The sequence below is a fragment of the Hemicordylus capensis genome, chromosome 10, assembly GCF_027244095.1.
Source record: "Hemicordylus capensis ecotype Gifberg chromosome 10, rHemCap1.1.pri, whole genome shotgun sequence".
Taxonomy (NCBI): domain Eukaryota; kingdom Metazoa; phylum Chordata; class Lepidosauria; order Squamata; family Cordylidae; genus Hemicordylus; species Hemicordylus capensis.
Genome location: NC_069666.1, coordinates 9,612,437 through 9,639,466, shown reverse-complemented (window position 1 = coordinate 9,639,466; position 27,030 = coordinate 9,612,437). Strand labels below are relative to the sequence as shown.

General features: G+C 45.7%; 1 protein-coding gene across 1 annotated transcript; it reads right to left on the bottom strand.

The window, feature by feature from the left end:
• Window positions 1-27,030, bottom strand: ABHD17C (abhydrolase domain containing 17C, depalmitoylase). Its single transcript, XM_053272937.1, has 3 exons — window positions 25,450-27,030; window positions 5,278-5,457; window positions 1-1,543 (listed from the first exon to the last, which is right to left on the bottom strand). The coding sequence occupies exons 1-3, from the start codon at window positions 25,965-25,967 to the stop codon at window positions 1,324-1,326; spliced, it is 918 nt and encodes a 305-aa protein (XP_053128912.1). The 5' UTR covers window positions 25,968-27,030; the 3' UTR covers window positions 1-1,323.

Below are 27,030 nucleotides of genomic sequence, written 5' to 3'. Positions count from 1 at the left end.
TTCTCTATTCCATGCATCCTTTATTCCATTACAACCACTGTTGTTGCAGTCAGGCAACAAATACATAAACCATAATCAATCGCGATCCATTTTTACAACAATCAGAGGCTTACAGTACATTTAAGGCCGTTCAGTTTGAGAAAAAACCCTCAGGCCTCTTAGGGTATAACAATTTTTATGTGTCTTGCATATTCTGTGCGATTCCAGTGTCCAAGAATGAAAACGTTTCCCTAAACAAAAAAGGATCCGTTTCAATGAAAGTTTTACATTAAATTCATCAAAAACAAATGTGTAAATTTCTCTCTCTCTTTTTTTAGTTGTCCTGGAAATCTTATAAAACTTTTAATAGCAAAATAATGCAGGGATAAAAACTTATAACAAAATGTATTCAATCATATACAAACCAGAATTTGTTAATTAGACTTAAAATTTAACTACTAATCAGGAGTTATGCATAATGTAAATTCATTTATATACAATCTTTTAAAAACCTCTAGAAGGAAAGCTTTACACAAGTAAATGTTGGTCATTCAGACATCTGAACAACAAGGTTAGTAAATTTACACATTTATTTTTAAGTAAAAAGAATTGTATTGTAATTGTAATTTTATTTACGGTCACCAGACCAAACAGAGTAAAAAGAATTATTTCTCCATATTGTCAGTGTTCCTTTAAGAATATTTCCATTTGTCAATAGATGAATTAGCCCCATTTAGAAATTGTGTCCCCCCCAGGAAGTTTACATTAGTTTAACTCTGGAAGGTAAAGCAGCCCAAAACAAAAAAAAAAGTAAAGTAAAAAAAGTAAAAGAAAAAAGCCCACAATGAGAAAACAGCACACAAACTTTCCAGTTACAATAGCCAATAGCACAGCTAGAAATTTTACATGGAGGACGTTTTAAACGGAATCTGTGAGTCAGTTTTAAGAAGCTGGAGCCCTGATTGCTTGCATTCCAGAGTGTGGGAAGATTAAAAAATACATATATAGGACATAAGCAATTGGAGTAGGGGGAAGGAAATATATATATGCGCTAGATTTAGTATCTTCATGATCAACTAGTTCCCCTCTCTGCAATTCCACTCTTCTAGGGTAATACAGGTAAAAAATATTAAGGATTACAGTAGTGATCGTTAGAATAGCTTCCCAATATAAAAAGAGACAGACTTGATTGGATCCACCCTAACAAGAGGGCATTTTCTTCATAGTATAAAGCTATTACAGCTAATCCAGTTAATGCATGTGCAAAAAACAGGTAAATTCTTCCATTCACAGTTAACTGAGGTAAAAAGAAAAAGAGAAAAAAAAGAGATCAAGTAGGTTTCTTCAGGAGTTAGGGAGTTCGTGAGATATGAACTGTTTTAGTCGCTCTAGGTACTGTGCATAAAGCTCTATGTCGTTGTGGCCGGCCCCCTCGACCCAGAGGGGCTCCACGGCCCGAGGACACCGCTCGTACATGGCCAGGCCGTGGGAGAAATCTATCACTTCGTCTTCAGTACCGTGAATCACCAAGACAGGAGAGGTTACTTTAGAAATCTTGTCAATGCTGAAGGAGGAAGAGAGAAAACCAAGAAGCCATTACAGAGTAGCTCTTATTGGAGAGATAAGTCGTCTTCAAACGGTTTTAAGAGAACACTGGGATTTCCCAGTAGCATAATCGGCAAAAGTAGGCCAGATTCCTGCAAGAGAGCTCTCTCTCCTACCCACTACTTTCCCAGCAAGAAACAAGACACCCGGTGTGTGGGTGGGGGGTGCAAGAGAAAGTCCCAACAGGCTCACCTGCAATCCTGCAGGAGCCAAGCATGAACCCAGGTACATGCCCCAGAAGCCTCTGCAAAGCACAGGGGTTCTGGGGCATTCATGTCAACCCGATAATGGTTCCTACAAGCTGGTTAAAAAGCCACAGGGATAAATTTGGCTAGTGTATCGTAATGAGAGGCAGAGGCAGGCAAGAAACCGAGAGGTACTGGCCTGTTTGCCCAAGTCGCTTCCAAAAGGCACAAGGAGGTGGTGGTGCACCCCTGCTAGCTAAGGAAAGAGGCACCTTTTAAAAGGGTAACTCTTTTGTTTTTAGCAAGGAGAGAACAACTGTCCCTATTCAGCCCAGCATAGCGTCCCTCCCAGTGACTGTGGTCTCCCCATCGGGTGTTTCTTTTTAGACTGCGAGCCCCTTTGGGACAGGGAGTCATTTTGTTTCTTTTTCTGTGTAAAACACTTTCTGAACTTCTTTCGTGTATGGAAAACTGATATATAAATATTAGTGATAATAACTGTGTAATGCAATTAAACTGGCCTCATGTTCTTTCATATTTCTGTCAGCACTGTCCAAAGGGTCTTGTATGCAGAGTACCTCTGCTCTTCCTGAGAAGTGGCCCGAGGTCGATTCTATAGACTTGCGATCAATACGGGGAGGTCATTAGAGACTCATGTTTGTCAGACTTCAAGACATCTCCTTGAGCAAGCCTAGACAGTTGCTATGGGACATGCAAGGGCCTCTTGGGCCCTCTCCCTCCCCAAGTCTGCCTTGATGAAGAATAAATTATTACTTCATGACTTCTCAGGCAGCACAATATAGGAGGATTTGTGTCCTTAGTTGTCATCTTTGAAACAGGGCCATACTTTGAATTGAGCCAAGGGTGAAACGCCAGGAGTAGTCGCTTTGTGCACTGACTCACTCCCATAGGAGCTGTGGGACACACTCAAGGCTCTCTGCCCACTTCTTTCCCAGAGCACAGAGCACCAGAAGCTGTTTTGGAGGTCTCCCCCCCTTATGCAACCCAGCTACCATCTCCCACATACAAGCCAAGACCAAGTAGCTGATTTTTACCAGCTACCTGCCTTCCATTAGGGGACACCCAAAAGAGACATTCCAGTTAGATGAAGTTAAGCATGCAGAGACCTTTTATATATTCGTAGTAGCTAGACTGCTGTCCCCACTTTTGGGGATCTGAGCGGAAGGCTCTCCATTGGGCATCTGCATAATTAGTGTCATTTGTTTCTGGTCCGGCATTTCAGCAAAACAAGATCTGAAGCCTGCAAAGACACTGGAAGGCATCCCACAGCTAGCTCAGGGAAGGCAGCATTCAAAGAACACATTAGCCTTACTTGGTATTCCTAACCATACCACTCTGCAGCTAGAAAAATCTACAGAGGCTACATGCTGATGGAGACCTGGCACCAGCAAGAACAAGATTTCGGTGTAACCCGCAGTGAATGATTTTCTCCTTTACAAGGCAGGCAGGCATTCACACAAGTATCAGGGTGTTTAACATACAAAGTGAATTCAGACTGTCGGCAAAGAACAGCTCTCTAGAATGCAGACAGGACGGGGGAAAGAGATCTACTGCCTCTGCTGTTAAGCCGATCCCCACTTCCAGTGTTTTTCACCTGCTATTTGACTTGGCCCACTTCATCCTAGCTCTGTTCCAAACCTTGTGAATAATTTGGATGCTCAAAAAGAAAAGAAAAAAAGTGTGTCATACTGTAAATATTTGTAATTTTTAAGAGCCTGGGGGCAAAGGGTGGGGAGAAAGAGAATGACACCGAATTGTGACAGCCCAACATTAACTCCAGTTCACCCTGCCAGAAATGTGCCTCTGAATGGCTTAGCTGCATAGTAAGTTATCATTTTCTCCATAACCACAGTTCTGATCCTCAAAGCACTCCAAGGCCTGGTACAAGCTCCACTGAATCAGCAGATGCTTCAAGTCCTGGGCTAGGAAGTCTCCTGAGACAATGCTTTTGCACTTGCTAATAGCAACCATGGTTGGAATGTGCCTTTCCTAAGATCAAGATATAATAATTACATATCTTGCAAGATATATAATTGTTATATTTGGCAAAATATAACAGTTCTTCTAAACAGCTTGGCATATTTTGCAGGCAATAACTGGCGTATTCATACACAAGTGGATACTTGCTAGGGAGTTAATTTCAGGCACCCAACCCAGGAACTAATAATCAACCACTGCTATAAACTGTGATTACAGTGTTGATCACACCGTTTTTCAAGAAGTCAGTACAACAAGTTTGTAACCAACCCTTTCCTTCATCATGTTCTTCCACCAAAGGGAAGAGGTGGAGATACACTATGCTACAGCCATCTCTGCTGCCCTCCTCGGAACCTGTTCCAGTTTATCCATGTTCTTCTTAAAATGTGAGGCCTAGAACTGGACACAGTATTCCAAGTGAGGTCTGTTCAGTACAGAATACAGTGGAAGAATACTCTGTACTTGTTAATGAAGCCTAAGATTCTATTAGCCTTTTTAGCAGTTCGTCACATTGCTGGCTCATGTCCAATTGGTTGTCCACAATGACACCTAGGTCCCTTACTGCCAAGCCAGGTCTTCCCCATGCTGTACATTCTTGTACACCGCCTAGAGATGTACATATCAGGCAGTATAAAAATATGATAAATAAAATAAATAAATACTTGTACATTTGACTTCTCTTACGCAAATGTAGGAATTGGAGTTTTCCCTCTGCTGACCTTCATATCTTGTTGGTTTCTTTTGGTACAGAGTTCAAGCCTGCCCTGATCAGGCACACTCTTAAGCCTGTTTTCTAAGGTCTGTTCCCCCGACAGCTTCATTGTCATCTACCAGTTTGATAAGTATCCCCTGTACTGCCGTCTCCAAGTTATTTATGAAAATGTTGAACAGCACAGGGCAATTATTTAAAAGATATTTGATAGCTGCAGGTAGACTCGTGTCCTACAATACTGAAAAAGCTATAGCACAAAACAGCAAATAAAAAACTCTATTGTGGGAACACCTGACTTGCAGAGTTCAGTGGTGTTGGTCCATCTGGCCAAGAACTCTAGCATCTTGACACCCCTTTAATTGGAGATCCACATAACTGACGCTAGAACCCTTCTGTGTACAAAGCCTGTGTTCTGCCATTGGGCAATTCCAAGGGTAACGGAATCAGGCACATCACCACTTTCCCAATGATTGTAGCCATATGCAAATTTTCAGGTTTATTATATTATAAGTGGCCACATGCCTGATTCTGTTATCCCTGGAATTGCCCTGCTGAGCTGTGCATGCTCCCCTTTGAAACGTATACTTCAGGGTAATTGTTAAAGATATCCAATGGAGAGAGTGGTGGAAGTTTCACACAGCAGCCTGATACACAGCTCCCTCCTGAGGCTACCAGCTACTCTTGGTTAAGTAAACATAACCATGACCTCTTGTTTTGTTTTGTTTTTAAATGAGGTACACATCCCATTTAAGCACCATCAATGAAAACTGCCTCCCTCCAAGCAAATTCTGCACATACCTTGGGAAAGCATCAAAGCAGTATGTTTTCCTAGTTTCCGGGAAAGCTACCCGTAACCCAGACATCAACGGTGAATGAAGGATTACAGCTGCACACTCATACCGAGACGCCAGGTCCACAGTGGGAACGGTTCCAATACTCTGCCCATAGAGAATGATGTTCTCAGGACTGACCCCATACCTGAAAGGCAACGGGGGGGGGGGGGGGAATAAAAGCATCTCTTGTGAAATATATTCAGGATAGTTTAGGAAGAGATACAGAAGGTTTTATTCTCTAAACACAACTTCAAATGTGTTAAAATATTGCCAAATTATCAGTGCATTTTATTATTTATTTATTGTGTACTTCTATACCATCTGCTGTAGAAATCTCCAGGTGGTATACAAATTAAAATGTAATATAAAACAGTTAAAATTCATAAAACAGATAAAATCTCAATAAATAAAAACACATTAAAATTTTGAAGGCAGCAGTTAAATTGTTAATTCTGAAGATCCTTAAGTGCTCTGGTCTCCACCTATTTTGAACACTTCTGCATAAGAGCTCAAAAGTAAAAACTTACTGGCCTACCTGGGACAAGGAAATAGGAAGTCTGAGGCAAATAAAAAGGATGAGAAGATAAAGGATGACATGGCCTCTGCCATTTTGGCCTCAGTCAGTTAACTCCACCATAGCTTGTTTTGTTGCACCAACAGATTTAAAAATGCACCCATCTTCCTAAACACACATTCAGGGCCAGTTATAAGCACCCTGCTTTTGGAATTCAGCCAACTGTAGAGGTTCCACATAGCCAACACCATAGCAGTTGGAATCTTTTCCACCATATGCAGAAAAACCTGGGCAGTCTTTAAGAGGCAAATTTGCCCAGCATCTGTGTCCCTTACTCTGGGTCCCGTTACTCTGTGTGCCGTACAGGCGAAATATCCAGAGGGAACACAGGAAGCTGCAAAAGCAGATGCTCTGCCACTGAGCTATGACCCCATCCCGTCCACAACGCCTACAAGCTGGGCATGCAAAGGAGAAGTCTACATGGTGGGAAAACAAGAGAGAGCCAGCACAGCGTAGTGGTTAGAGTGTTGGACTAGGATGACCCAAGTTCAAATCCCCTTTCAGCCATGAAGCTCATCGGATGACTCTGGGTCAGTCACGTATCTCTTAGCCTAACCTACCTCACAGGGTTGTTGTGAGGAGAAACATAACCATGTACCCCGCTCTGGGCTCGTTGGAGGAAGAGCGGGATATAAATGTAAAAACAAACCAACACCCAATAAAAACATAAAAGTAGGAGGAAAACACTGACAGTGAGCCAAGCTTGTGAAGTGTAAGATGAAAAGGGGGCGGGGGGGGAGAGATCTGGCAAGTAGATGTGTAAGGTAAAGTGTGCCGTCGAGTCGGTGTCAACTCCTAGAGAACACATAGCCTTGTGGTTGTCTTTGGTAGAATACAGGAGGAGCTTACCATTGCCTCCTCCCGTGCAGTATGAGATGATGCCTTTCAGCACCTTCCTATATCGCTACTGCCCAATATAGCTGTTTCCCATAGTCTGGGAAACATACCAGCGGGGATTCAAACCGGCAACCTCTGGCTTACTAGTCAAGTCATTTCCCTGCTGTGCCATTTGGTGGCTAAGTAGATGTGTAGTAGAGTGTGCCATCGAGTTGGTGTCGACTCCTGGCGCCCACAGAGCCCTGTGGTTGTGTTTGGTAGAATACAGGAGGGGTTTACCATTGCCATCTCTTGCGCAGTATAACATGATGCCTTTCAGCACCTTCCTATATCGCTGCTGTCTGATATAGTGCCAGTGGGGATTCGAACCGGCAACCTTCTGCTTGTTAGTCAAGCATTTCCCCGCTGCGCCACTTAAGGTGAGTAGATGTAGATGTGTACATGGGGTTAATACTCACACAGTTGCTTCCTACAACTTTCAATAATACAGATTTCAGCTCTTCTATTAATGCTTATGGTTGCAAAGCAATGTTTGGAGCTCCTTGCTGGGTAGCTCCAGGCAAGCGACTATTCCTGGCTCTGTTTTCCTGCTTGTATAATGGGGACAACCATCCATTTCATAAGGTTGTTATGAAGGCAATATTTGTGAAGCTCTGTGTGCTCTGCAGCAACTGTCAACAGCTGTGGCAGAACAGGTTGCCAGTATATATATTAATAATGCAGGACCAGGGTGGGGGCAGTGTGGAAGGTGGCTTCCTAAATATTTTATAATGCCCAACAAGGAAAGTTTGAAGCACTGCTTTAATCTACACATTGGATCCACAGTATAACTATCTGCCTGAAGCAGACTGTCCCAGCCAGTTCCCAGGTGGTCTGCCTTAGCTGTGTGTGCTGAGTTGTCAAGGCAAGTTATGGAGGCGCTCCTAAAAATACCGGCCTTGAATCAAAAGCGTTTTTGTCTCCGAGAAAACAGGACACCATGTGACTGCAAGGAAAGTCTAGGTTAAAATTTATGGGTATGCAACCGAGTTGCTCCTGCAAAGATCATCTCCCCAGAAGAGTCCCAAAAACAACAGGATGGAGAGCATGCTTAGAGAGTGGGGGGAGAAAGTGTGGAAAGATACAAAAACAGGAAGAGTAAACAGTAGTAGCCCCAAACCATGCTGAAGGCGGCGAAAGATGGCAAGCGTTTCAGAATGGTTCCACCAGAGGGGGGCAAAAGCTGGGTCCCCCAGCATTGAGCCATTTTAAATATAGCACGGCTCCAATGAGGGAAGATGGCTCATGGCTGATGCTCACTTTATGGCTCCCACTGCAATAAAGTGGTCAGTGCCACATTCTTTTTCTACATCTGAACACATTCCTTTCATTCTGAAAAGCTAGGCACCGGTCTGCTAGGTGCACGATTCAACAGTAGGAAAGAGCTGGTTCAAGCAAGCATGCCCATCTCTTCAGTCACTGCCACTCTGAGCACAACTTCTGCGTCAAGAATTCTCCACATTCTCTTAAAAGCAATGCTTCTCAGTGCCAATTAGCAGCTTGTGCAAGCCAGCCTACAAAAGGGCATGTAAGCACCACACTTCTACTGCAGCCAGAAAGAGTGAGGGGTTTGCTTCCAAGGAAGTTTGATTTCCTGCTTCCAAGGAAACAAGTTCAACTGGGCTTGCTTTCTAGTAAGTCTGCTTACGATTTCGGCCTGGATGTTTACCCACATCTTAAGATAGGGTCCCCAGGTGCTGGACTACAACTCGCATCATTCCCAGGCACAATGGCCTTTGTGACTGGAGATGATGGGGGGTGTTGCCCAGCAGCATCTGGGGACCCAAGGTTGAGAACCTGCCTTCACACAGGTCCTGCAGAAGTTACAGACTCCAGACTGAGGGGTGCTTCTGTCGGGAGTTTGATGTGCACATGGAGTAGCACAATCCCATTCAGTTTGAAGCCTCCAACCACATCCCCATGCGTTTTGCCGAGGCGGTCAACTGTGCTTAAGAGGCAACAGACTTTGGAAGTTATATGCTAGTCTTCCAAAATAGCAACAGCTTATTTCAACACTGAATAGCCTTTAGTCACATTTTCCTCTTGGAAAGCAATATTTCTGCGCAATATACCCTGGACGACAACTGGAGGGCCACTGAGAAGGGGGTGGTAGGCTCAGGCTCCAACTCAGAGCTAGCTCTATAGCCACACCCTATGAAATGCCCTCTTGCCTCTGGTTTGGCTAGGGGAACTGGGCAGCTCTCCTCGGTGGGCCAGATTTAGACTTGGGATTGTTAGTGGTTGAATTTACTGTATGTTTTCAAAGCAGACTTGTTCCATGGGTTCACAGAAACAGAATGTTTATTAGGCCTGAAAGTGGCTTGAATTTTTTGATGACCCATACTGGTCCCTGAGACAGTATAAACAGAGAGGTCAGATAGGCAAAAAAATTCCTTCTGTTGCCATAATATGTCTTTTCTTCATAGTGAAGAATCAGATGCTTTGGCTTAGCTCCACCGGCCCCAAGTAGCAAACCACAATCAAGCATCTTCCTAGGAGCCATCACAGCAGAAGCACTGGGAAGGGTGAAGAAAAAGGACTGAATAGAGCCAATGTACAGCTCTGACTAAGATTTTCTTAAAAACTCTTTTCTATTGGAAGGGGAGCAAATCTTGCAAAGACTTATGACTCATCTATACCATCCTAGAACAAAACTAAATCAGTGGTGAGCAAGTGGCTTCAGAAGACTTGGTTTTGATGGCCATAGTCATCTATGAGATGGTAAACAACAATGTGACTCTCTTGAAAAGGATGGAGGCCCCACTTATTTTTTATACGAGCAAGCACGACTTGATGGAAATTAATTTTAAGGCTTTTGCGGGAGAGGGGGCACTGTCTTAAATCTTATAGTTTTATATTTATTTCCACTGTTTATAATACCTTGGTGTTATTAAGATTTTCTTGCTGCTGTCTTAGATGTATGTGTATATATTATCTATAACATTTAATGCATGCAGTCCTATCTATGTAGTACTAAAGACTCATTTTGTAATTTTGTAGAATACAGAGTTGCAGTATTGGACAATTTTAAAGTACTAAAGCCAGATCTCTATGCATCCATGTGACCAATACAGAAGAATACTAGCTATAACTATTGCTAAGAAGTCTCACCTTGGCTGGCCCCACTCAAGCAGGAGTGTCAGAACGGTTTAGCAGCTTAAGTTATGCTAGTAGTGAACCTGTTATGGGGCAGGGGGAGAAGATGCAGGCCCATATATGCCTGAAAATCTCTCCCTTGGCTGTGCTAGTGTTGAGCCCTCTTGACTACTGCCTACCAAGGATGTGCACAAACAGGTTCATATACTCCCTGGAGGCAGAGGAGGGCCTTCAAGGGGCAGGGAGGGTGCTCTTGCAGGCCCCGCCGCTCCCCACCCCCCACCAGTGCTGTGCCCAAAACCACTGCTGTGGGGCTGCGGCACATGTTGGCCACTTCTGGTAGGATGCATACCGAGGCTGCAGGGAGGTATGCTGCAGCCCCATGGCAACAGTTTTGGGCACAGTGCCTGCGGGGGGAAAGCAGCGGGGCTGGTAATTGCACCCTCCCTGCCCCTTAAAGGTGCCCCCCCAAGTCGAACCAGTTTGTGCACATCCCTACTCCCTACCATGAAGTCCAAGCAGTTGCCAAGCAGTGTTCCCTCTAACAGGGATTCCCAGACGTTGTTCACTACAACTCCCAGAATTCCTAGCCACAGGCCACTGCAGCTGGGGATGCTGGGAGTTGTAGTCAACAAAATCTGGGAATCCCTGTTAGAGGGGACAGTGCTGCCAAGAGACACCGCAGCAACCCACACACTTTGTGGAGGGGGGCTGGTTAATGACACAGACCAGTGACCTCTGCTATTTTTCAAGGAGGGATCACTCTGGCAAACAACCTTCCATGTGGGAGTCATTTCTCATGATGCTGACCTCCGCACAGCACTGTGCTCATCTCAGTGCAGGGCCTTAAAAGAAACTGAGCCCTCTCTTAAGAGTTCGATGGAAAACACACTGGGAAGCACTACACTACCCAGCACTCTGTGCACACCTTCCAAGATAGCTCTGTTTCCCTTAAAGGAGGCCCCTTTCCCACAGGGAGCCGCCTTCTACCGAGCCAGACCCTTGGGCCATCTAGTTCAGTATTGTCTCCACAGACTGGCAGTGGCTTCTCCCAGGTTGCAGGCAGGAGTCTCTCTGAGCCCTATCTCGGAGATGCCAGGAAGGGGACCAGGAACCTTCCACATGCAAGCAGGCAGGTGCTCTTCCCAGGGAGGCCTCTTCCAGTGCTCACGCATGTCGCCTCCCATTCAAAGGGGGACCAGGGTGGACCCTGCTTAGCAAAGGGGACAATCCATGCTTGCTACCACAAGGCCAGACCTCCCCTGCCCACTCCTGGCGCTGGGCAAAGCACGGTGCTGCACGGTGGGAATGACCACCTCTGCATGGTGCCAGAGGGACTGTGCAGAGGATTCAGCTTTGGCTAAAGCTTCACACAAGCTCAACACGCAATTAGTCAGAGGGCTGACCTTAGGGTTGGTGGAGGCTACCTCTGGCCCCCAGACCTTACCATGAAGAGCACTGGCATAGACACAGAAAAGTGTGTGGCCTCAGCAGAAATTTACAGCTCTGGGCCAGAAGGCAACTGCAAACTGACTTGGGACAGACGTGGAAGAACCTCCTCTGGGAGAAATCTGGAAGAACCCGTGACTTTCTCCCCACTAAAGAATTATGACTAGACAAGGAACGAAAGCCCAGCATAAATCTGCCGATTCCAGCTAGCAAGAGCTGACAGGAACCACAAGTCTGCAAACTGGATGCTTGTGCAATGCCACCTCGAGACGGAATTCGGCGAACTGTTTTCAATGCCTACCTATTTGCTTCATGGTAGTTAGCATAACATACACACCGACAGCAGCTGCTTATTTAGGACGGAAATGCAGAGCATAGTGGCTTGACTGCCACAATGGCAGGGCTTTAAAAAAGGTACAAGGAGGAGGAGTTCTTTGGGCATACAAGTACACATATTTACTTGTGTGTTTCAAAGAAAATATCCACATGGGTGCCGCAGGTAACCTGCTGAGCTGAGATTACTGAGGCACCAAAAGCCTATCGATTCTTCTCTATGGGGAGACTAGTGGAAAGATTGCCAGAGGTTTTTCTTCTTGATGATACTCAGGGTCAGAGAAATAACCATGTGATAGTTCGGCCTGCTCATCGTACTCCCTTACCATCCAACTCTTGCCCTTTGTGTGGAAAATGCACCCCACCAATTTTGGTACTTTAAAGCCAGGAGAGAAACTGAGGTGCTGACCATGGCACAGCAATGGCAGGGAAGGAACAGTAGTACAGGCAAGCAAAGCAATGGACAGGCTAGGGGCACAAGAAGCTGCCCGATACCAAAGCAGACCAGTGGCCCGTCTAGCTCAGTTTTCTCTATTCTGGCTGGCAGTGGCTTCTCCAAGTCTCTCTCAGCCCTATCTGGAGAGGCCAGGGAGGGAACTGGGAACCTTCTGCATGCAGATGCTTCTTCCAGAAGAGCCCCATCCCCTAAAGGGAATAGTTTGCAGTGTTCACATGTAGTGTCCCATTCAAATACAAAACAGGGCAGACCCTGCTTAGCAAAGGGGACACTTCATGCCAGCCACCACAAAATCAGCTCTCCTCCCCCATAGGACAGCTACTAAGCCCTACCACGTCAGGGCCAAGCTACATATTTTAAATGCAGTTTTACCCCTGCTGAGCAAAGAGCCACCTTTAAAATGTTGATTCTCCTATCTTTAACAGGGGGAGAACAACTGTCTCTATCCAACCTCAGCACAGCATCCCTCTAGTGGTTATCGCTGGTGTCCAGCTTATGTTTCTTTTTATATTTTGAACCCTTTGGGGACAGGGGACCATCTTATTTTATTTTCTATGTAAACCACTTTGAGAACGTTTGTTAAAAAGCAGTATATAAATATTCCTAGTAGTAGTTTGGAATGTTTGTTTTTTTGTAAGCCAGAACAATAACAGAGGGTGGAGGTGGGAAGATCAGAACGGGGACTGTGATGTCTGAGGAAGGGTACATAAGAATCTAAGAAGAGCCCTGCTGAATCAGGCCCAAGGCTCATCTAGTCCAGCATCCTGATTCACACAGTGGCCCACCAGATGCCTCTGGGGAGCCCACAGGCAAGAGGTATTTGCATGCCCCCTCTCCTGCTGCTGCTCTCCTGCAACTGGTCTTGAGAGGCATAAAGATGGCCCACAGTCAGAGGGTATTTAACCCTTTCCCAAGTGATCATGACCAGCAATGGGGCGGGGGGAAATCACACTATTAGTCCCAGAACACCACAGGTGACACAAGATAGGGCACCATCGGCACCATCAGCCCCATAATTGTAGGCAGAGGACTGAGGCCGAGACCAAAGCACCTTGCCTAAGGCTCCTAACTCTGAACTGGGAACTCTGCCGCTTAAGGCTCGGTCTCAGGCAACCCACTGGTCTCTCACACTGCACTGATCTGACTAAGGGACAAACTGCATGCAACACTAAACGCATAGTCTGGCCAAGCATGGGTGGGTTTTATTTTATTTTTTAAAATTAAATTGTAGGTGTATGGTGGCCAACATGATTGGGTTGTTGTAAGGACCACTGGGATGATGCACTGGGAAGACATTAAAAAAAAACAAAAAACCACTCCTGTATAAATTCTGAGGATCCATTTTTGCAGGACTGCTCCAGGAGAAGTCCACATTCCTGCCCCTACCCCACTTGGATGTTAACTCTTCTCTCTGCAAGAATGGTACTGGGTTTAAAATCACATCCCTTCCTGTCAATTTTGCAGTGTATAGGTCTTGAGTGTCAACTCGCACCATTTACAGAGGCCCAGCAAGGAGAGAAATACAAGCAAATTATCATTTTAGTGTACAAGTTGTGTTTGGAAAACCACACAGGGAGCACTAAAGTTATTTTAACCGGGTTAGCTGCAATTAATTAAAAATGCTCCATAGCAAAGGAACATTAGCAATCTAAACGCTTACTTATCGAAGGGAGGAAGTGTTTGCTGGCCACAGAGGGCTCTCTTCATCGACCAAACATGTCAATAATTCAGAAGAGCAGAGTTACCTTCCATTATATACTTTTTACTAGGCTGGCATACAAAATCCATACAAAGCCCATCTCTGGAGGACATAGGAAACTGCCATATACTGAGTCAAGCCATAGGACCACCTAGCTCAGTATTGTCTACACTGACTGGCAGCAAATTCTCCAAGGCAGGAGTCTCTCTCAGCCCTATCTTGGAGATGGTGCCAGGGAGGGGACTTGGAACCTTCTGCTCTTCCCAGAGCGGCTCCATCCCCTGAGGGGAATCTCTTCCAGTGCTCACATATCAAGTCTCCCATTCAGATGCAACCAGGGCAGACCCTGCTTAGCTAAGGCGACAAGTCATGCTTGCTACCACAAGACCAGCTCTCCTCTCATTTCTGCAATGGACAACAAAGGCCGCCATCTTCCTTGTTCTTCGGAATTCATGCTTTCAGGAACAAGAAAAACGTTTTTTCTAAATGGTTTCTCCATCTGGGGTTTGTATAAATATACTTATTCTGGCTTGCCAATGGCCAGTTGCCTCTGGTGAACAGGAAGTGCCTCTGACCAGGAAGTGGTAGGGCTTGTTGCAAGTTGGAAGGAAGTCTGGAATTTCTCTCTTTCAAGCAGTCTATAACACAAATGTAACTTGCACAGGCGGGTGTGGTCAGGCTAGTAAAATATCCTGTGAACATCTAACTTATTTGCAAGGCTGTCTTTATCCCTAATGTCACACCACCACTGTAAAGCGTGCATCACCGCTGTATAGCGTACAGTTCTTTGAGCAGTACGAGTTGAGTTTAAGGTAAAGTTGCACCATCAAGTCGGTGTAAACTCCTGGCGACCACAGAGCCCTGTGGTTTTCTTTGGTAGAATACAGGAAGGGTTTACCATTGCCTCCTCCCACGCAGTACGAGACGATGCCTTTCAGCATGTTGCTATATTGCTGCTGCCCAATATAGGTACCAGCGGGGATTCAAACCAGCAACCTCTTGCTCGCTAGACAAGTTATTTCCCCGCTGCACCATTAGGGGCTCGAGTTGGATTACCTTCCAGAAAAACTTGTAATTGGAATTTGCAGGTACAGACTAGAACTGCAAATATCCATTCATCTCACAAAGCAATGAGAGGAAACTCTACAAAGTACTTTATAAACTAATGCATGGGTAGGCACGCAGCACACGGAATGATTCTGAGTGGCACGCACACTGACTCCTGAGAGGAGGTTGCACCACTGAATTTAGCAGGAGCCACTCTTCTGTGCTAGGCTGTCTTTTGCCCCATGTCCAGAAAGGGACACTGGAATTTCTTCACATCTATATTTAGGGATGGGCATCATCAGTGGGAGTTGCTCAGAAATTCTGTTTGTCCCGGAACAAAGCTTAGACTGAGTTTTTATTTTATTTTGGTGAACTCCCACAAGATACAAGTCACACAACTGAAACATACCAGGGGATGTCACAGGGTCACACTAAATTGGAGAGATCTGCATTTTAATTTATTTTAAATTTAGCTTATTAAGCACTTTAAAAACACTATTTACTTTATATACAACAATAGTTGAGAGAGACTTTGTACGTTAACATATATTACTGGCACACAGCTTAGAGTGAATCAATTAAGACTGGGCACTCCACTTCTGAAAGGTTGCCACTCTCCTGCTAATGCCTGCTAAAGAGGTCCTTGCCCTGAGGGACTTGGAATTTGAGACTTTAGGGAACTCTTCGGAAGCCTCTACAATTTTGTCATTCAGATTTTGTTTTATTCTACACCTCTAAGGAGTTCAGAGCAAGCAGTTCATTTTATCCTTGCAATACTGTGCAGTGGGTTTTAGGCTGAGGGACAGTGACTCCCCACAAGGTCACCCAGCAAACCCTTTCACTGGTTGTGAAACATACTTGCAGAAAGTTCTAACAGTCCCACAGATAGTGGCAGGTTCACTACAGGTGAGCTACCACTGCTGACAGCCAGGTACACTTGGTGTAGCTGTAGACAGGGGGTGACATATCACACCTATGGTAGTCGACTGCAGTTATAGCGTTATTCTCCAGCCACTGTTGACACATAAAACCTTTGGATCAACTTCAGAATATAGGAAGCTGCCTTGTACCATCGGTCCATCGAGCTTAGTATTGTCTACACCAGGGATTCTCAACATTGGGTCCCCAGATGTAATTGGACTTCAACTCCCATAATCCCCAGCCAAAGGCCACTGGGGATGATGGGCGCTGAAGTCCAATAACATCTGGGGACCCAACGTTGAGAATCCCTGGTCTACAATGACTGGCAGTGGTTCTCTGAGGTTTCAGGCAGGGGCCTTTCCCAGCCTGGGGGAGAGAGTAATGCCCCAGGGATTGAACCTGGGACCTTCTGGATACAAAGCAGGTGCTCTACCACTGAGCCATGAATGGACACATGGAGCTGCCTTCTGTCGAGTCATGCCATCCGTCCATGCAGCTCCGTACTGTCCACTCTGAATGGCAGAGGCTCTCCAAGGTTTGAGGCAGGCGTCTCTCCCAGCCCTACCTGGAAATGCCAGGGATTGAACCTCGGAACTTCTGCATGCAAGTTCCTTGTTCACGGAAACAAGTTCCCTCAGCAGTAATTGCTGTGACTAACTCTTATGGTGCTCAATCACATAAACATTCCTGAGCAGAGTATCACCCCCAAGTCGCTGCTATACAAGTAACCAAGCTTGTGTAATAGCCGTCTGGATAATCCGACTCCTGAACCGCACAACGCAGTCTCATTTTCCTATTTATTTGGATTTCCAGCCTGCCCTTCCCAATGGGCCCAGGATGAACTACTCTGGCATCCTGCACAGTTAAATTTAGATTTCCACCATGCACGTGGTCTAAACAGGGTATGTCTTGCACAAGGGATTCGGGATGCCTTACAAGTATTAGAGTGTTTTACATATGCTCTAACAGACTTCCACAACTCATACTCCACCAAACACTGCCTACCAGCCTCATACAGGGGCTTAGGAACCTGTCTGTTCCAGCAGACCCCCAAAGCAAGAAAAACAAGGAGGTCCAATGCCGCTCTGGTGGAGCAGTCATGGTCTGCGTTTGGCTTGTTGTGCAGGCCTCCCCTATAGATTAAAGGGCCATTCCTACTCTCTCTCTCTACCTGCCAAGAAAGATGTGCCTTTAGGGGTGCAATTAGTACGGCCTCTCCTAGAAATTTCTGACGTTCTTCCACTTTCTTTAAGTGGTTGGCAACAGCCTGTGACAAGCAGAGGTATTTACACCACTCACAGCTGGAGAATGTATTAAGCCACACTGGGCTCCGTTCAAGCTGTCCTCAAAAAACACAGTGCTGTCAAGTCAATCTGGCGGCAATCTGAAATTACGGGCTGAGGGTTATTTAGGCACTGGAAACCGGATGCAGAGATCACCAAGTTATCCACTCCAGCAAACTGCTGGACTTTCGGAAGCTTGTAACTAGGCAACCTGAATGTCTGAGGAATGAGACCACTCAGTACACAAGTCTCCTACAGCTTGCAGCAATACGGTTGCTACAAGTTTCGCGTGTGCTATTGTACATAAAGTGCAGTTCTTTGGGAAGCACATGTTGGATTAGACATCATAAAAATTGGAATTTGAAAGTGTGAGACAGAAGTGCAAGTGTCCATCCATTCCACAAAGCAGTAAGAGGAAACAAAGGTAACTCCAGGCTCTTCACAAGGAAAAAGCTATAAACTAGTCACACCATAAGCTTGTAAAAGCATCTTCTAGCTAGAGATACCTAAAGACCAGCCTGTGGAACCAGCACTTCACAAGGCAGAACCAGTCCATTCCATGAGAGGGAAAAACTACTTGAAAGACTAGCTTGCAAGGAAAACTACTGTATTTACCCAAATCCAATCCCACCCCACAGCCAAGTTCATGGATGTCAGAAATCGGGGTGTGGATGTGTGTATTAAATTCAGAGTCCTGATCCTTCTGGGTAAATACAGGTATAACCTGTATTTTACCTCTATCTTTATAGGGGTTGTCTTAAATTCAAAGTCATCTTCTATTTGGGTAAATATGACAGTAATTAATTTATAAAAGCAAACAGTCACCTTTAAAAGGGGTGGGACTTGCACAGCTCTGTAGTGGCATCATATCATGCTGCATGGGACATGCCTCTTTCTGAAAATGGGGCTGGCTATGCCAATGTGCACAGCCTACCCTATTTATCAATAAATTCAATCCAGCGGCATCGCTCCAAATACCAAGATAGTGCGGCTGGACCACAGTCAGGCTAGCTGGAAGAGCATCCTAACCTTCCTCCTGCCACTTATGTGTGAAGAGGAATACAGTCTGACCACCATACTATGGTCATGGAAAGCCAATTGCTTGAGTTGACGGGGTGACAGCCAGTGGGACACTGGTAACAAAGATTCCCAGATGATGTTGTCTACAAATCCCTTCGTCCTCAGCTGCAGTGGCATTTGGCTGGGGATTATGGGAATTGCAGTCAACAGCATCCAAGTATCCCTACTACAGGAACACTGGTAACAGTAGCTGAACCCCAATTCTGAGACATTAAAAATACACACACATATTTCAGAGCACATTTCCCCCCTAGCCTGGTTACTAACAACTTCTTGACACTAAAAAGATTTAACTCCTGGGTAGGATTTAAAACCAAAGTCAGATGTGAAATACACATAACATGGAGATCTTCCAGCACAACAACATCAGGATCACAACGACGCATTCAGAGCAGACACCCAGTTTCCCCGGCAAAGTTATTTGTCTTCGCAATCCTAAGCACCATCATTTCATCCAGGACTATTTGGAAGAGCGGTTATTCGACAGCCGCCATCAGCTGCATTCTTGTGATACAACTTCAAGTGCTGCGGCTGGTGCTCTCTTGGCATGTGGAAGCTTAACATGATACAGCACAAATCTGTTATTAGAAGACCATAGGGATTAGCCTTTCCACTAAATTACCATGTAAACAAGTTTTTCTGTTGGAGATTTTGATAGTATAATCATGTTGACAGTGGCAAGTGCTACTCTACTGGGTTTCACTTTAGGCAAGGTTTGACTGATTAAGTGCCGTCAAATCAGTGCCAACTCTTAGCGACCACATAAAGAGATTCTCTCCAGGATGATCTGTCTTCAACTTGGCCTTTGAGGTCTCTCAGCGGTGCATTCATTGCTGTCATAATCTAGTCCACCCACCTTGCTGCTGGTCGTCCTCTTCTTCTCTTTCCTTCAACTTTTCCCAGCATCATGGACTTCTCAAGGGAGCTGGGTCTTCGCATAATGTGTCCAAAGTATGATAGTTTGAGCCTGGTCATCTATGCCTCCGGTGAAAATGGCGGATTGATTTGTTTAACCACAGTTAGGCAAACTGGGATCATGCCTTGGGATGCCGCCTCCGCTCGCCCAACTCTCTGGTCAGCATTTTACTGCCCACCAAGGTATGCTGTATCTGCACTGCACTAAGCAGGGTTTGCAACAGAGCTCCTGACCTCAAGCTCAAACTCCTTTAAAAGCTAAGCACTTGCAACTGCTAAACTCCTGTTTTGGCTTTGACTTCTCCCAAGAGAGGAACTGTGGGTAACCTAAGAAAACCAGCACGAATGGTCAGGACTGAAGTTCAAGACTGAGAAGCAGCTGATCAGGAGACACCTATCGACTTTAAAGGAGTCAGAGTTTTCAGGATTAGATTAACTGCATCCAGGAGTACTAAAAACTTGTTCTCTCAGAACCTAGGCTTGTTCACATGACCCTAAACAGGGCCACACCCAGTTTGGATAGGAGAGCAGAGTTCCCCCTATTTTTTTTTTCATTTGTGTGAAAAATGATATTAGCAGTTTTATTTTTAATCCCCTTCCTAATGATCCCTAGAATGGAATTGGCCTTTTTCATAGCTGCCGCTCATTGAGTCGACACTTAAAACGAGCTGTCCACCAAGATCCCTCTCCTGGTCAGTCACCGACAGCTCAGATCAATGAAGTAATTAGTAGAAGCTTCTATATAGTAGCGCTCATAGGATGATGCTGAAAGGCATCATCTCACACTGCACAGGAGATGGCCATGGCAAACCCCTCCTGTATTCTACCAAAGAAAACCACAGAGCTCTATAGTCGCCAGGAGTCGACACCGACTTGATGGCAGAACTTTACTTTCTAGCAGGAATAAATCCTGCTAGACTAATCTCTCTTTTTTAAAGTTGGACTAGCAACTTAGTATAGTGGATTGATTTCAGCAATGCATTTGACAATGTTCCACATGATATTTTAGTTAGCAAACTGGTCAAAGGCAGGCTAGACAATAAAGTGGTGAAATAAATAAGTCCACCCATCCACTCCCACTTCGGTCTGCACAAAGCCTTCACCATGTTAATGGCTACCAGCACTCATATGAAGCACGCCCATACAGAAGTCTAGACAGGTTTACTAGACCAGCTGCCCACACATACCTATATTAATAATCTGTGGCACAGTGACGGCTTAATGGATGAAAAGAACCAACTCTTACTGACTTTTCCCTGCTTGGTTGCTTGCAACTGTTTGGGTACTTGCAAACCTGCTCTGAAAATAATGGCAGCATAGTAACACTTCAAACGGTCTATGGAAACAAAAAGCTACCCAAAGAATACTAAGATAAATGAAAACTAAAGATTTATGCTCCACCTGGGCATCTCCCCCACACTAACCCATAGCTTAAGTATACTTTACCTGGGAAGATTCCTGTTGCTCACTAAGATTATCAGGAGATGTCCACTGCTAATTTATCGGGCAGTGACTTGGGGTTGGGCCTTCTCAGGGGCCACTCTTTAGGTTATGGAACATGTTCCCCATGGAAATACGAGGTTTATGAGTTTGATTGTGAACTGCCCTGAGTTGTTCTGAATTGGGTGGCAAAAAACCAAAATAAAATTATACACCTCAAAAGGAAAAACAAGATCTTAGAAGCTGTTCCATTAAAAGAAAAGTCACGTTTATTCAATGTGTCTCTTTCCCTCAGAAATCAGCTGTGAATGACTGACCTCTATTTTTGTTGCAGTTACCTTCACTCTTCTCCCCTCCCTTAATATATATTTATTATGATTATGCTTAGGAGACCCAGATTACATGATTATATATTTCACTGCTAAACAATCATAATGAACTTCTGTAAGCTTAGCCTAGCACATGAAATGTATTGTTTGGGCAATATATAAAAGTTATTTTTTCTTACTAATTCCCTAAGATTGTGTTCTAGCATAACCTTAAAGTGGGGGGTGAGGGAGATCAGCTACAAGCTCAAGTTTATCCATCATTTATGCCCAAGAACATAAGACCAGCCTGAGATGTATTTACATTTTTATCCAAATCATTTTCACTCACTGAAAAGCAGGCGCAGAGTTTAATCAAGCTATTAAACATCACAATCTCAGGGAACAGAAAATAAGCCATTTTGTATTCTACAATAGTAAGAAAGAGGCAATTGTGAATGTCCTGAAGAATGTAAGTACATTCAAGAATGTAATGCAAGAATCCTAAGCAGATTGTAGTTAGCTGCACACTTTAGCCGGAAGCCCGATTTAATTTTCTCGAGGTCAGGCTGAACCGCTCTAAACTTTTATACAAAGTCATTAAGAGGCTGTATGAAATTATACAATAAAATTACCAAACAATTTTGTAGTGTAGGGAATTTTATTCTAAAATTAATCTACACCAAACAATTCCTCACACAGTCAGAACATATTATTCAAACTCATGTTTGAATAAGTATTCTTTTTCAAAATAAGATAAAGTGACCTAAATAAAATTAAGCCTTTAAAACCACATCAGTTAAGAGTGTTGGATGGTTGGTGGGGTGGGGGGTGTCCATCAGCTAAAACCGTTTTTCACTATTTGTACAACTCAACCTGCAATTGTACAGTTTTAGAATTATAAATCATAAATGGAGTATAATATCCATCTGTCTGGAAAGCAATTGGCAAACACAGCAGGAAGCAGACATTTTAATCCACCAGATCAGAGATTTGAGGCCAATGACCTGAAGGCAGATCCATCCAATTCACTCAAGATCCCCAAAGTAAGTGCCAAGAAGGATCACAAGATCTAAGGCAGATAATTTCAACGGTAAGGACCCTAGTTTACTGAAGCACAGAATTTGGTTTGCAACAGGACATTCCGTCAGATGCCAAAGAATCACCACTTTCCTTTAAAATAAACAGCGTTATAGGTAACATGGAGCTAACATGCTTGAAAAATGTAAAGGTGGTGTTGACTGAAGACTGAAACTAAACAGTGTAGCAAGCCTTCTAGTGGCCAGATATCCCTTTCCCAGGGGTCAAGTCCCAAATCCCGCATCTACTTGCTGCCCGGTAACAATGTATAGTTTTTATCCTTGCTCCTCTCCCACCTGAACTTTAATTTGCAATGAAGGTCTTGCCTAACATGGATTAAGCTGGCTCAGGTATCACCCCCCCCCCCCCAAAAAAAACCTGTATGGAATAAGCAATTCTGTATAACATAGGATTAGACACTGCATAACATTTCACACTGACATAACTGATTATTCAGCTATAGTGGATATGCAGAATGAAGCTTTCTAGATTGGAGAACATTAATTCCTAAAATAAAAGCAAAGATCAAATGAATGGAAGACTAGAAGTGTGAGCACTGTAAGATATTCCCCCCAGGGGATAGAGCCGCTCTGGGAAGAGCAGAAGATTTTAAGTTCCCTCTCTGGCATCTCCAAGATAGGGCTGAGAGACAGTCCTGCCTGCAACCCTTGGAGAAGCCACTGCCAGTCTGTGAAGACAATACTGAGCTAGATAGACCAATGGTCTGACTCAGTATATGGCAGCTTCCTATGTTCCTAAATCAGATTTTACCCCAAAGACTAGAGAGATTACTGCAGGCCCTGCACTCCACAAGAGCAGCCCTGTTGGAGAGAACAGAAGGTCCATCAAGAGTGGCATTCTGTTCCCCGCAGTGGCAACTAGATACCACTGATGAGCCCACAATCAGGACATGAAGACAACAGCAATCTTCTGATGTTGCTTGTCGCCCAGCAAGCTACGGGTTTTCAGAAGCACACTTGCCTCTGAAACACACAGGTCCCAGATAGCCATCATGACATAGCCAGGGACAGACCTCGCCATGAATGTGTTGAATCCCCTTTTAAATAAGCTATCCAAAGGCAGTGGTCATCACCATATCCCACAACAGTAAACTCCATCAATTAATCATGCATTGTGTTAAGAAGTACTTCCAGTCTGTCCTGAAGCTCCAGCCAATTTCATAGGATGACCTGGAATTCTGGTATTATGAGGGGGAGACATACTTCTTTTCATCCACACTGCATAGTTTTATACACTTAAGTCCTCTCCTTAGCAACCCCACCACCATCAAACTAAGGAGCCCTAAACACTTTAGCCTTTCCTTACAGAGAAGGTATATGAAGGCAAATCCAAGTATAATGCACACAGTCCACACACTCTTGTGGACAGGGCAGTGACCACATTCTGAACCACCACCAGCATTCTGAACACTGTCTCCAAAGCCTCTTTACAAGCAAGGCCTCAAGATTGCAAAAACTTAAATTAATAAGTCTGCATTCAAAATGACAGCCTTCTCACCAGGATAAGCGGAGAAGGACCACATTCTTAGTCATAACTATCCCCTAACTTCCATATGCAGTGACTGATCTAGAAGCACCCCAACAATGGAGATCAGACTGCATGTCGGCTTATGTTCTCAAGAACCCACTGATAAAAACACTGGGTTCTCAGAAAAGCAGACAAAGTAGAATCCAAAACATCTACTCTTCTCACAGAGGATAAGATTAAGCCAACAAAATGCTATATATATTGTTTCCTAGTTGAAAGTGGAAGCTCTTTATACTGAGAAACTACAAGGGAACACTCCAGCCTTAAAGCCAACAGGCCTTTTTAGTCAGCACAAACCTGAACCATCTCCCATCACTTGCACTCAAGACTGCACGTACTTGGCACAAGCTCCTATTCAGACACTGGAGCACAAGCTGCCTCCAAGGAAATATCAGATGAGTTTCTTGGGAGTACAAAGTCAAGTTACATCACCAGCTAGCTGTCAAGTGAAGGCAAAGCCCAAGAAGCAAACACTGACTCAGTAATAAAATTCTTTTTTTAGCTCTGTTCAATAAAAAATGTAGCTGAACTTTGAACCTCTCAAGAGAAGAGCTGGTCTTGTGGTAGCAAGCATGACTTGTTCCCTTAGCTAAGTAGGGTCCACCCTGGTTGCTTATGAATGGGAGACTAGAAGTGTGAGCACTGTAAGATATTCCCCTTAGGGGATGAAGCTGCTCTGGGAAGAGCAGAAGGTCCCAAGTTCCCTCCCTGGCAGCATCTCCAAGATAGGGTTGAGAGAGATTCCTGCCTGCAACCTTGGAGAAGCTGCTGCCAGTCTGGGTAGACAATATTGAGCAAGATGGACCTATGGTCTGACTCAGTATATGGCAGCTTCCTCTGAAAGAAACACAAGAGGGAATGGTTCTTTAAAAAAACAACCCACAGTTTAGATTAAGGATGCTGTGGAGCAGAGCTGCACAATGGTGGCCCTTCAGCTGTTGTTACATCATTCCTGACCGCTGGAGATGATGGAGGTTGTATTCCAGAATCAGTGCAGCCCCGCTGTAGAGTCTAATACACCAAGCCTGGTACCTGCCTCGACACTGAATCAAAATAATAATGTGTTGCGATGGTGTCCTGGCATGGCAACTGGCACTTCAACTCATCCCAGGCAATAGCACCACTCTTAAGCTACCACAGTAAACAGCATTCTTTGTAACAGGGATTCCCAGATGTTGTTGACAACGCCCATCATCATTTTAGGCAAAGCTAAAGGCTTGCACATATCTAGAAGGATTCTGGTCTTCTTCCTTTCAACGACAGCCCTGACACTCCACAGCCACTCTCAGATTTAAGAGTTTTCCATGCAGCACAGGAGCTTCAGTGCAAGGTACACAAGCTTCTTGACCTGCAAGAGATGTGTGAACCATTTTCCAGATTCACAAGATCATAGCAAGCAATCCCGAGTCACACTACTGGTCCACCTAGCTCAGTATTGTCTTCACCACAGCTGCACTACTTTGCCCTCCTGCAGATGTTGGACATCTGCCATAATCCTTGACTATTGGCCACTGTGGCTGGGAACGATGGGAGCAGTAGTCTAAAAACAGCTGGAAAGCTGAACTTGTGCTGCTCTGGTCTACACTGACTGGCAGCAGCTCTCCAAGCTTTCAGGCAGGAGTCCCGAGTCCCAGCCCTACCTGGAGATGTCACAGAGTGAACCTGGGACCTTCTGCATGCAAGCATGCAGATGCTCTTCCAATGAACTATGGCCTCATCCCTTAAGGGGAATATCTTACAGCACTCACATGTAGTCTTCCCATCCCAATGCGAATCAAGACTGATCCTGCTTAGCAAAGGCAACAATTCATGCTTGCCACCACAAGATTGGCTCTCATTCCTCATCCAGGGCAGGGTGGCAACCACCAGCACCACCACAAAGAGTGACTGAGCAACACAAGTACATCAAGACAGTGCAGTTTACTTCCATCCTGCTGAAAGGGAGAGAAGGGATGTTAAGCAAGCAGTCCAAGAAGTGCAACTAGAAGCACCCTCCACCATTTTCACAGGCACCTTGATCCAACCCCCATTTACCTTGTTCTGAGGGCCTGCCAAGCTGCATCAATGTCCGCATAGAGGTTCTTTTCAGAAGGTTTACCAGTGCTCACTCCATAACCAGAGTAGTCGTAAGAGAAGACGTTACAGTTGATGCGGGAGCCTAGGCCGATATAAAAGCTGCACATCTGGCCCAGGTCAACAGCATTGCCATGGGAAAAAAGTAGTGTATACCGACTGGAAGGAGCACAGCGTACGAACATGCATCCTAGACGGTTATCCCGGGCTGTGCGCGAGAAGAAGACTTCCACCGCATCCAGCTCCCTCTGGGAATACTGCCAGTCTGCCCGCTCAGTCAAGTGCAAGCTGCAGCTCCCAGTCGGCGTCCCCGCGGCAGCTCCACCTTCCTGCTGCTCCGGCTGCATCACAGTGTACGTGGGCTCTGGGGGCAGAAAAGCCAGCTTGGCAGCTATGCGGCTGGGGCAAGGCGGGCAGCAGAAGAGCCAACATAGCTCGCCCAGAGAGAAACCGTTCATTCTGGGGCCTTGTTCTGGCATCAGAAACACTTGACGGGAAACCGCACCACGGAGAGATGGGGGGGAAAACAACTCACAGCCAACGCCGGATGAGACGCTTCACCTCAAGCTAGGCCACCTGCCTGCACCACCCGTGTCACCAACTGCAGACTAGAATCTGGACCTCCACACCTAACAAGCTCCTGACCTACAGGGAAAACCCAAGGCGTCTCCCAGAACCCATTCGCTATTAGCCCTTAAGAAGCACCCTTCACCCAAACCAGGGCTTTATCCCCCAACAACTGCCTGCACCCACAGGAGCTTTGTCTCCCAACCCGACACGCTGCAAGACGCTCCCACCCTTCAGCTTCAGGCTTCCATGATCCCATCCAGAGTCAAAAACCCTGCATGACCTCAACAGAAGCCCCCCACCAGCACCAGGGAAACCCTGACCTAATGGTACAGGCCAACGTGACCACGTGGGTAGGCAAAGGCCCCTTCCCTGGAGCCCAAGGCTCGCTGACCCCAAGCAAACCGCCCACCGGGCCTTCCTTCTAGCCTGGCAGCACCTCCCGGGCCCCTACTGCCCCACAACCCACTACACCTCTGCACCCCGTGCCCGCCCCCCAAAGCTTCCTTCCCTGCTCCTAAAGATCTCCCCAGCCCTCCTCCCCCGCTCCCCCTGGACGTGCTGAGCTAGGCAGGGCTGAGGCCCGTCCTCCCCAGCCCCACTCTCCTCCCCGCACAGCCCGGACCAAAGGGGGGGCCTCCCAGGAAGCTCCCTTTAACCCCGCTCTCTAGCCCAGGGGGCCTCCCACGGAGCTCCCTTTCCTTCTCTCAGGGAAAGGAGGTCGAGCCTATCCGGCAGGCAGGCTCCCTCAGTCCTTCTCAGCCAATGCGGCGGCGCTCAGCAGGTCCATGGCGAGGGAAGCGAGGGCCCGCGGGGCCAGAGCTCAGTCCAGGGTGCCGCTGCTGCGGGGACTCTTGATCCAGCCGGCGGCGGCCATCAGCGCCATCCTCCTCGCCGCTTCAGCCTCCCCCTCCCGCCGCCTCAGCACGGCTCTCGACGACGCGCGAGGAACCACTTCCGGGTTAAGGGCCGCCC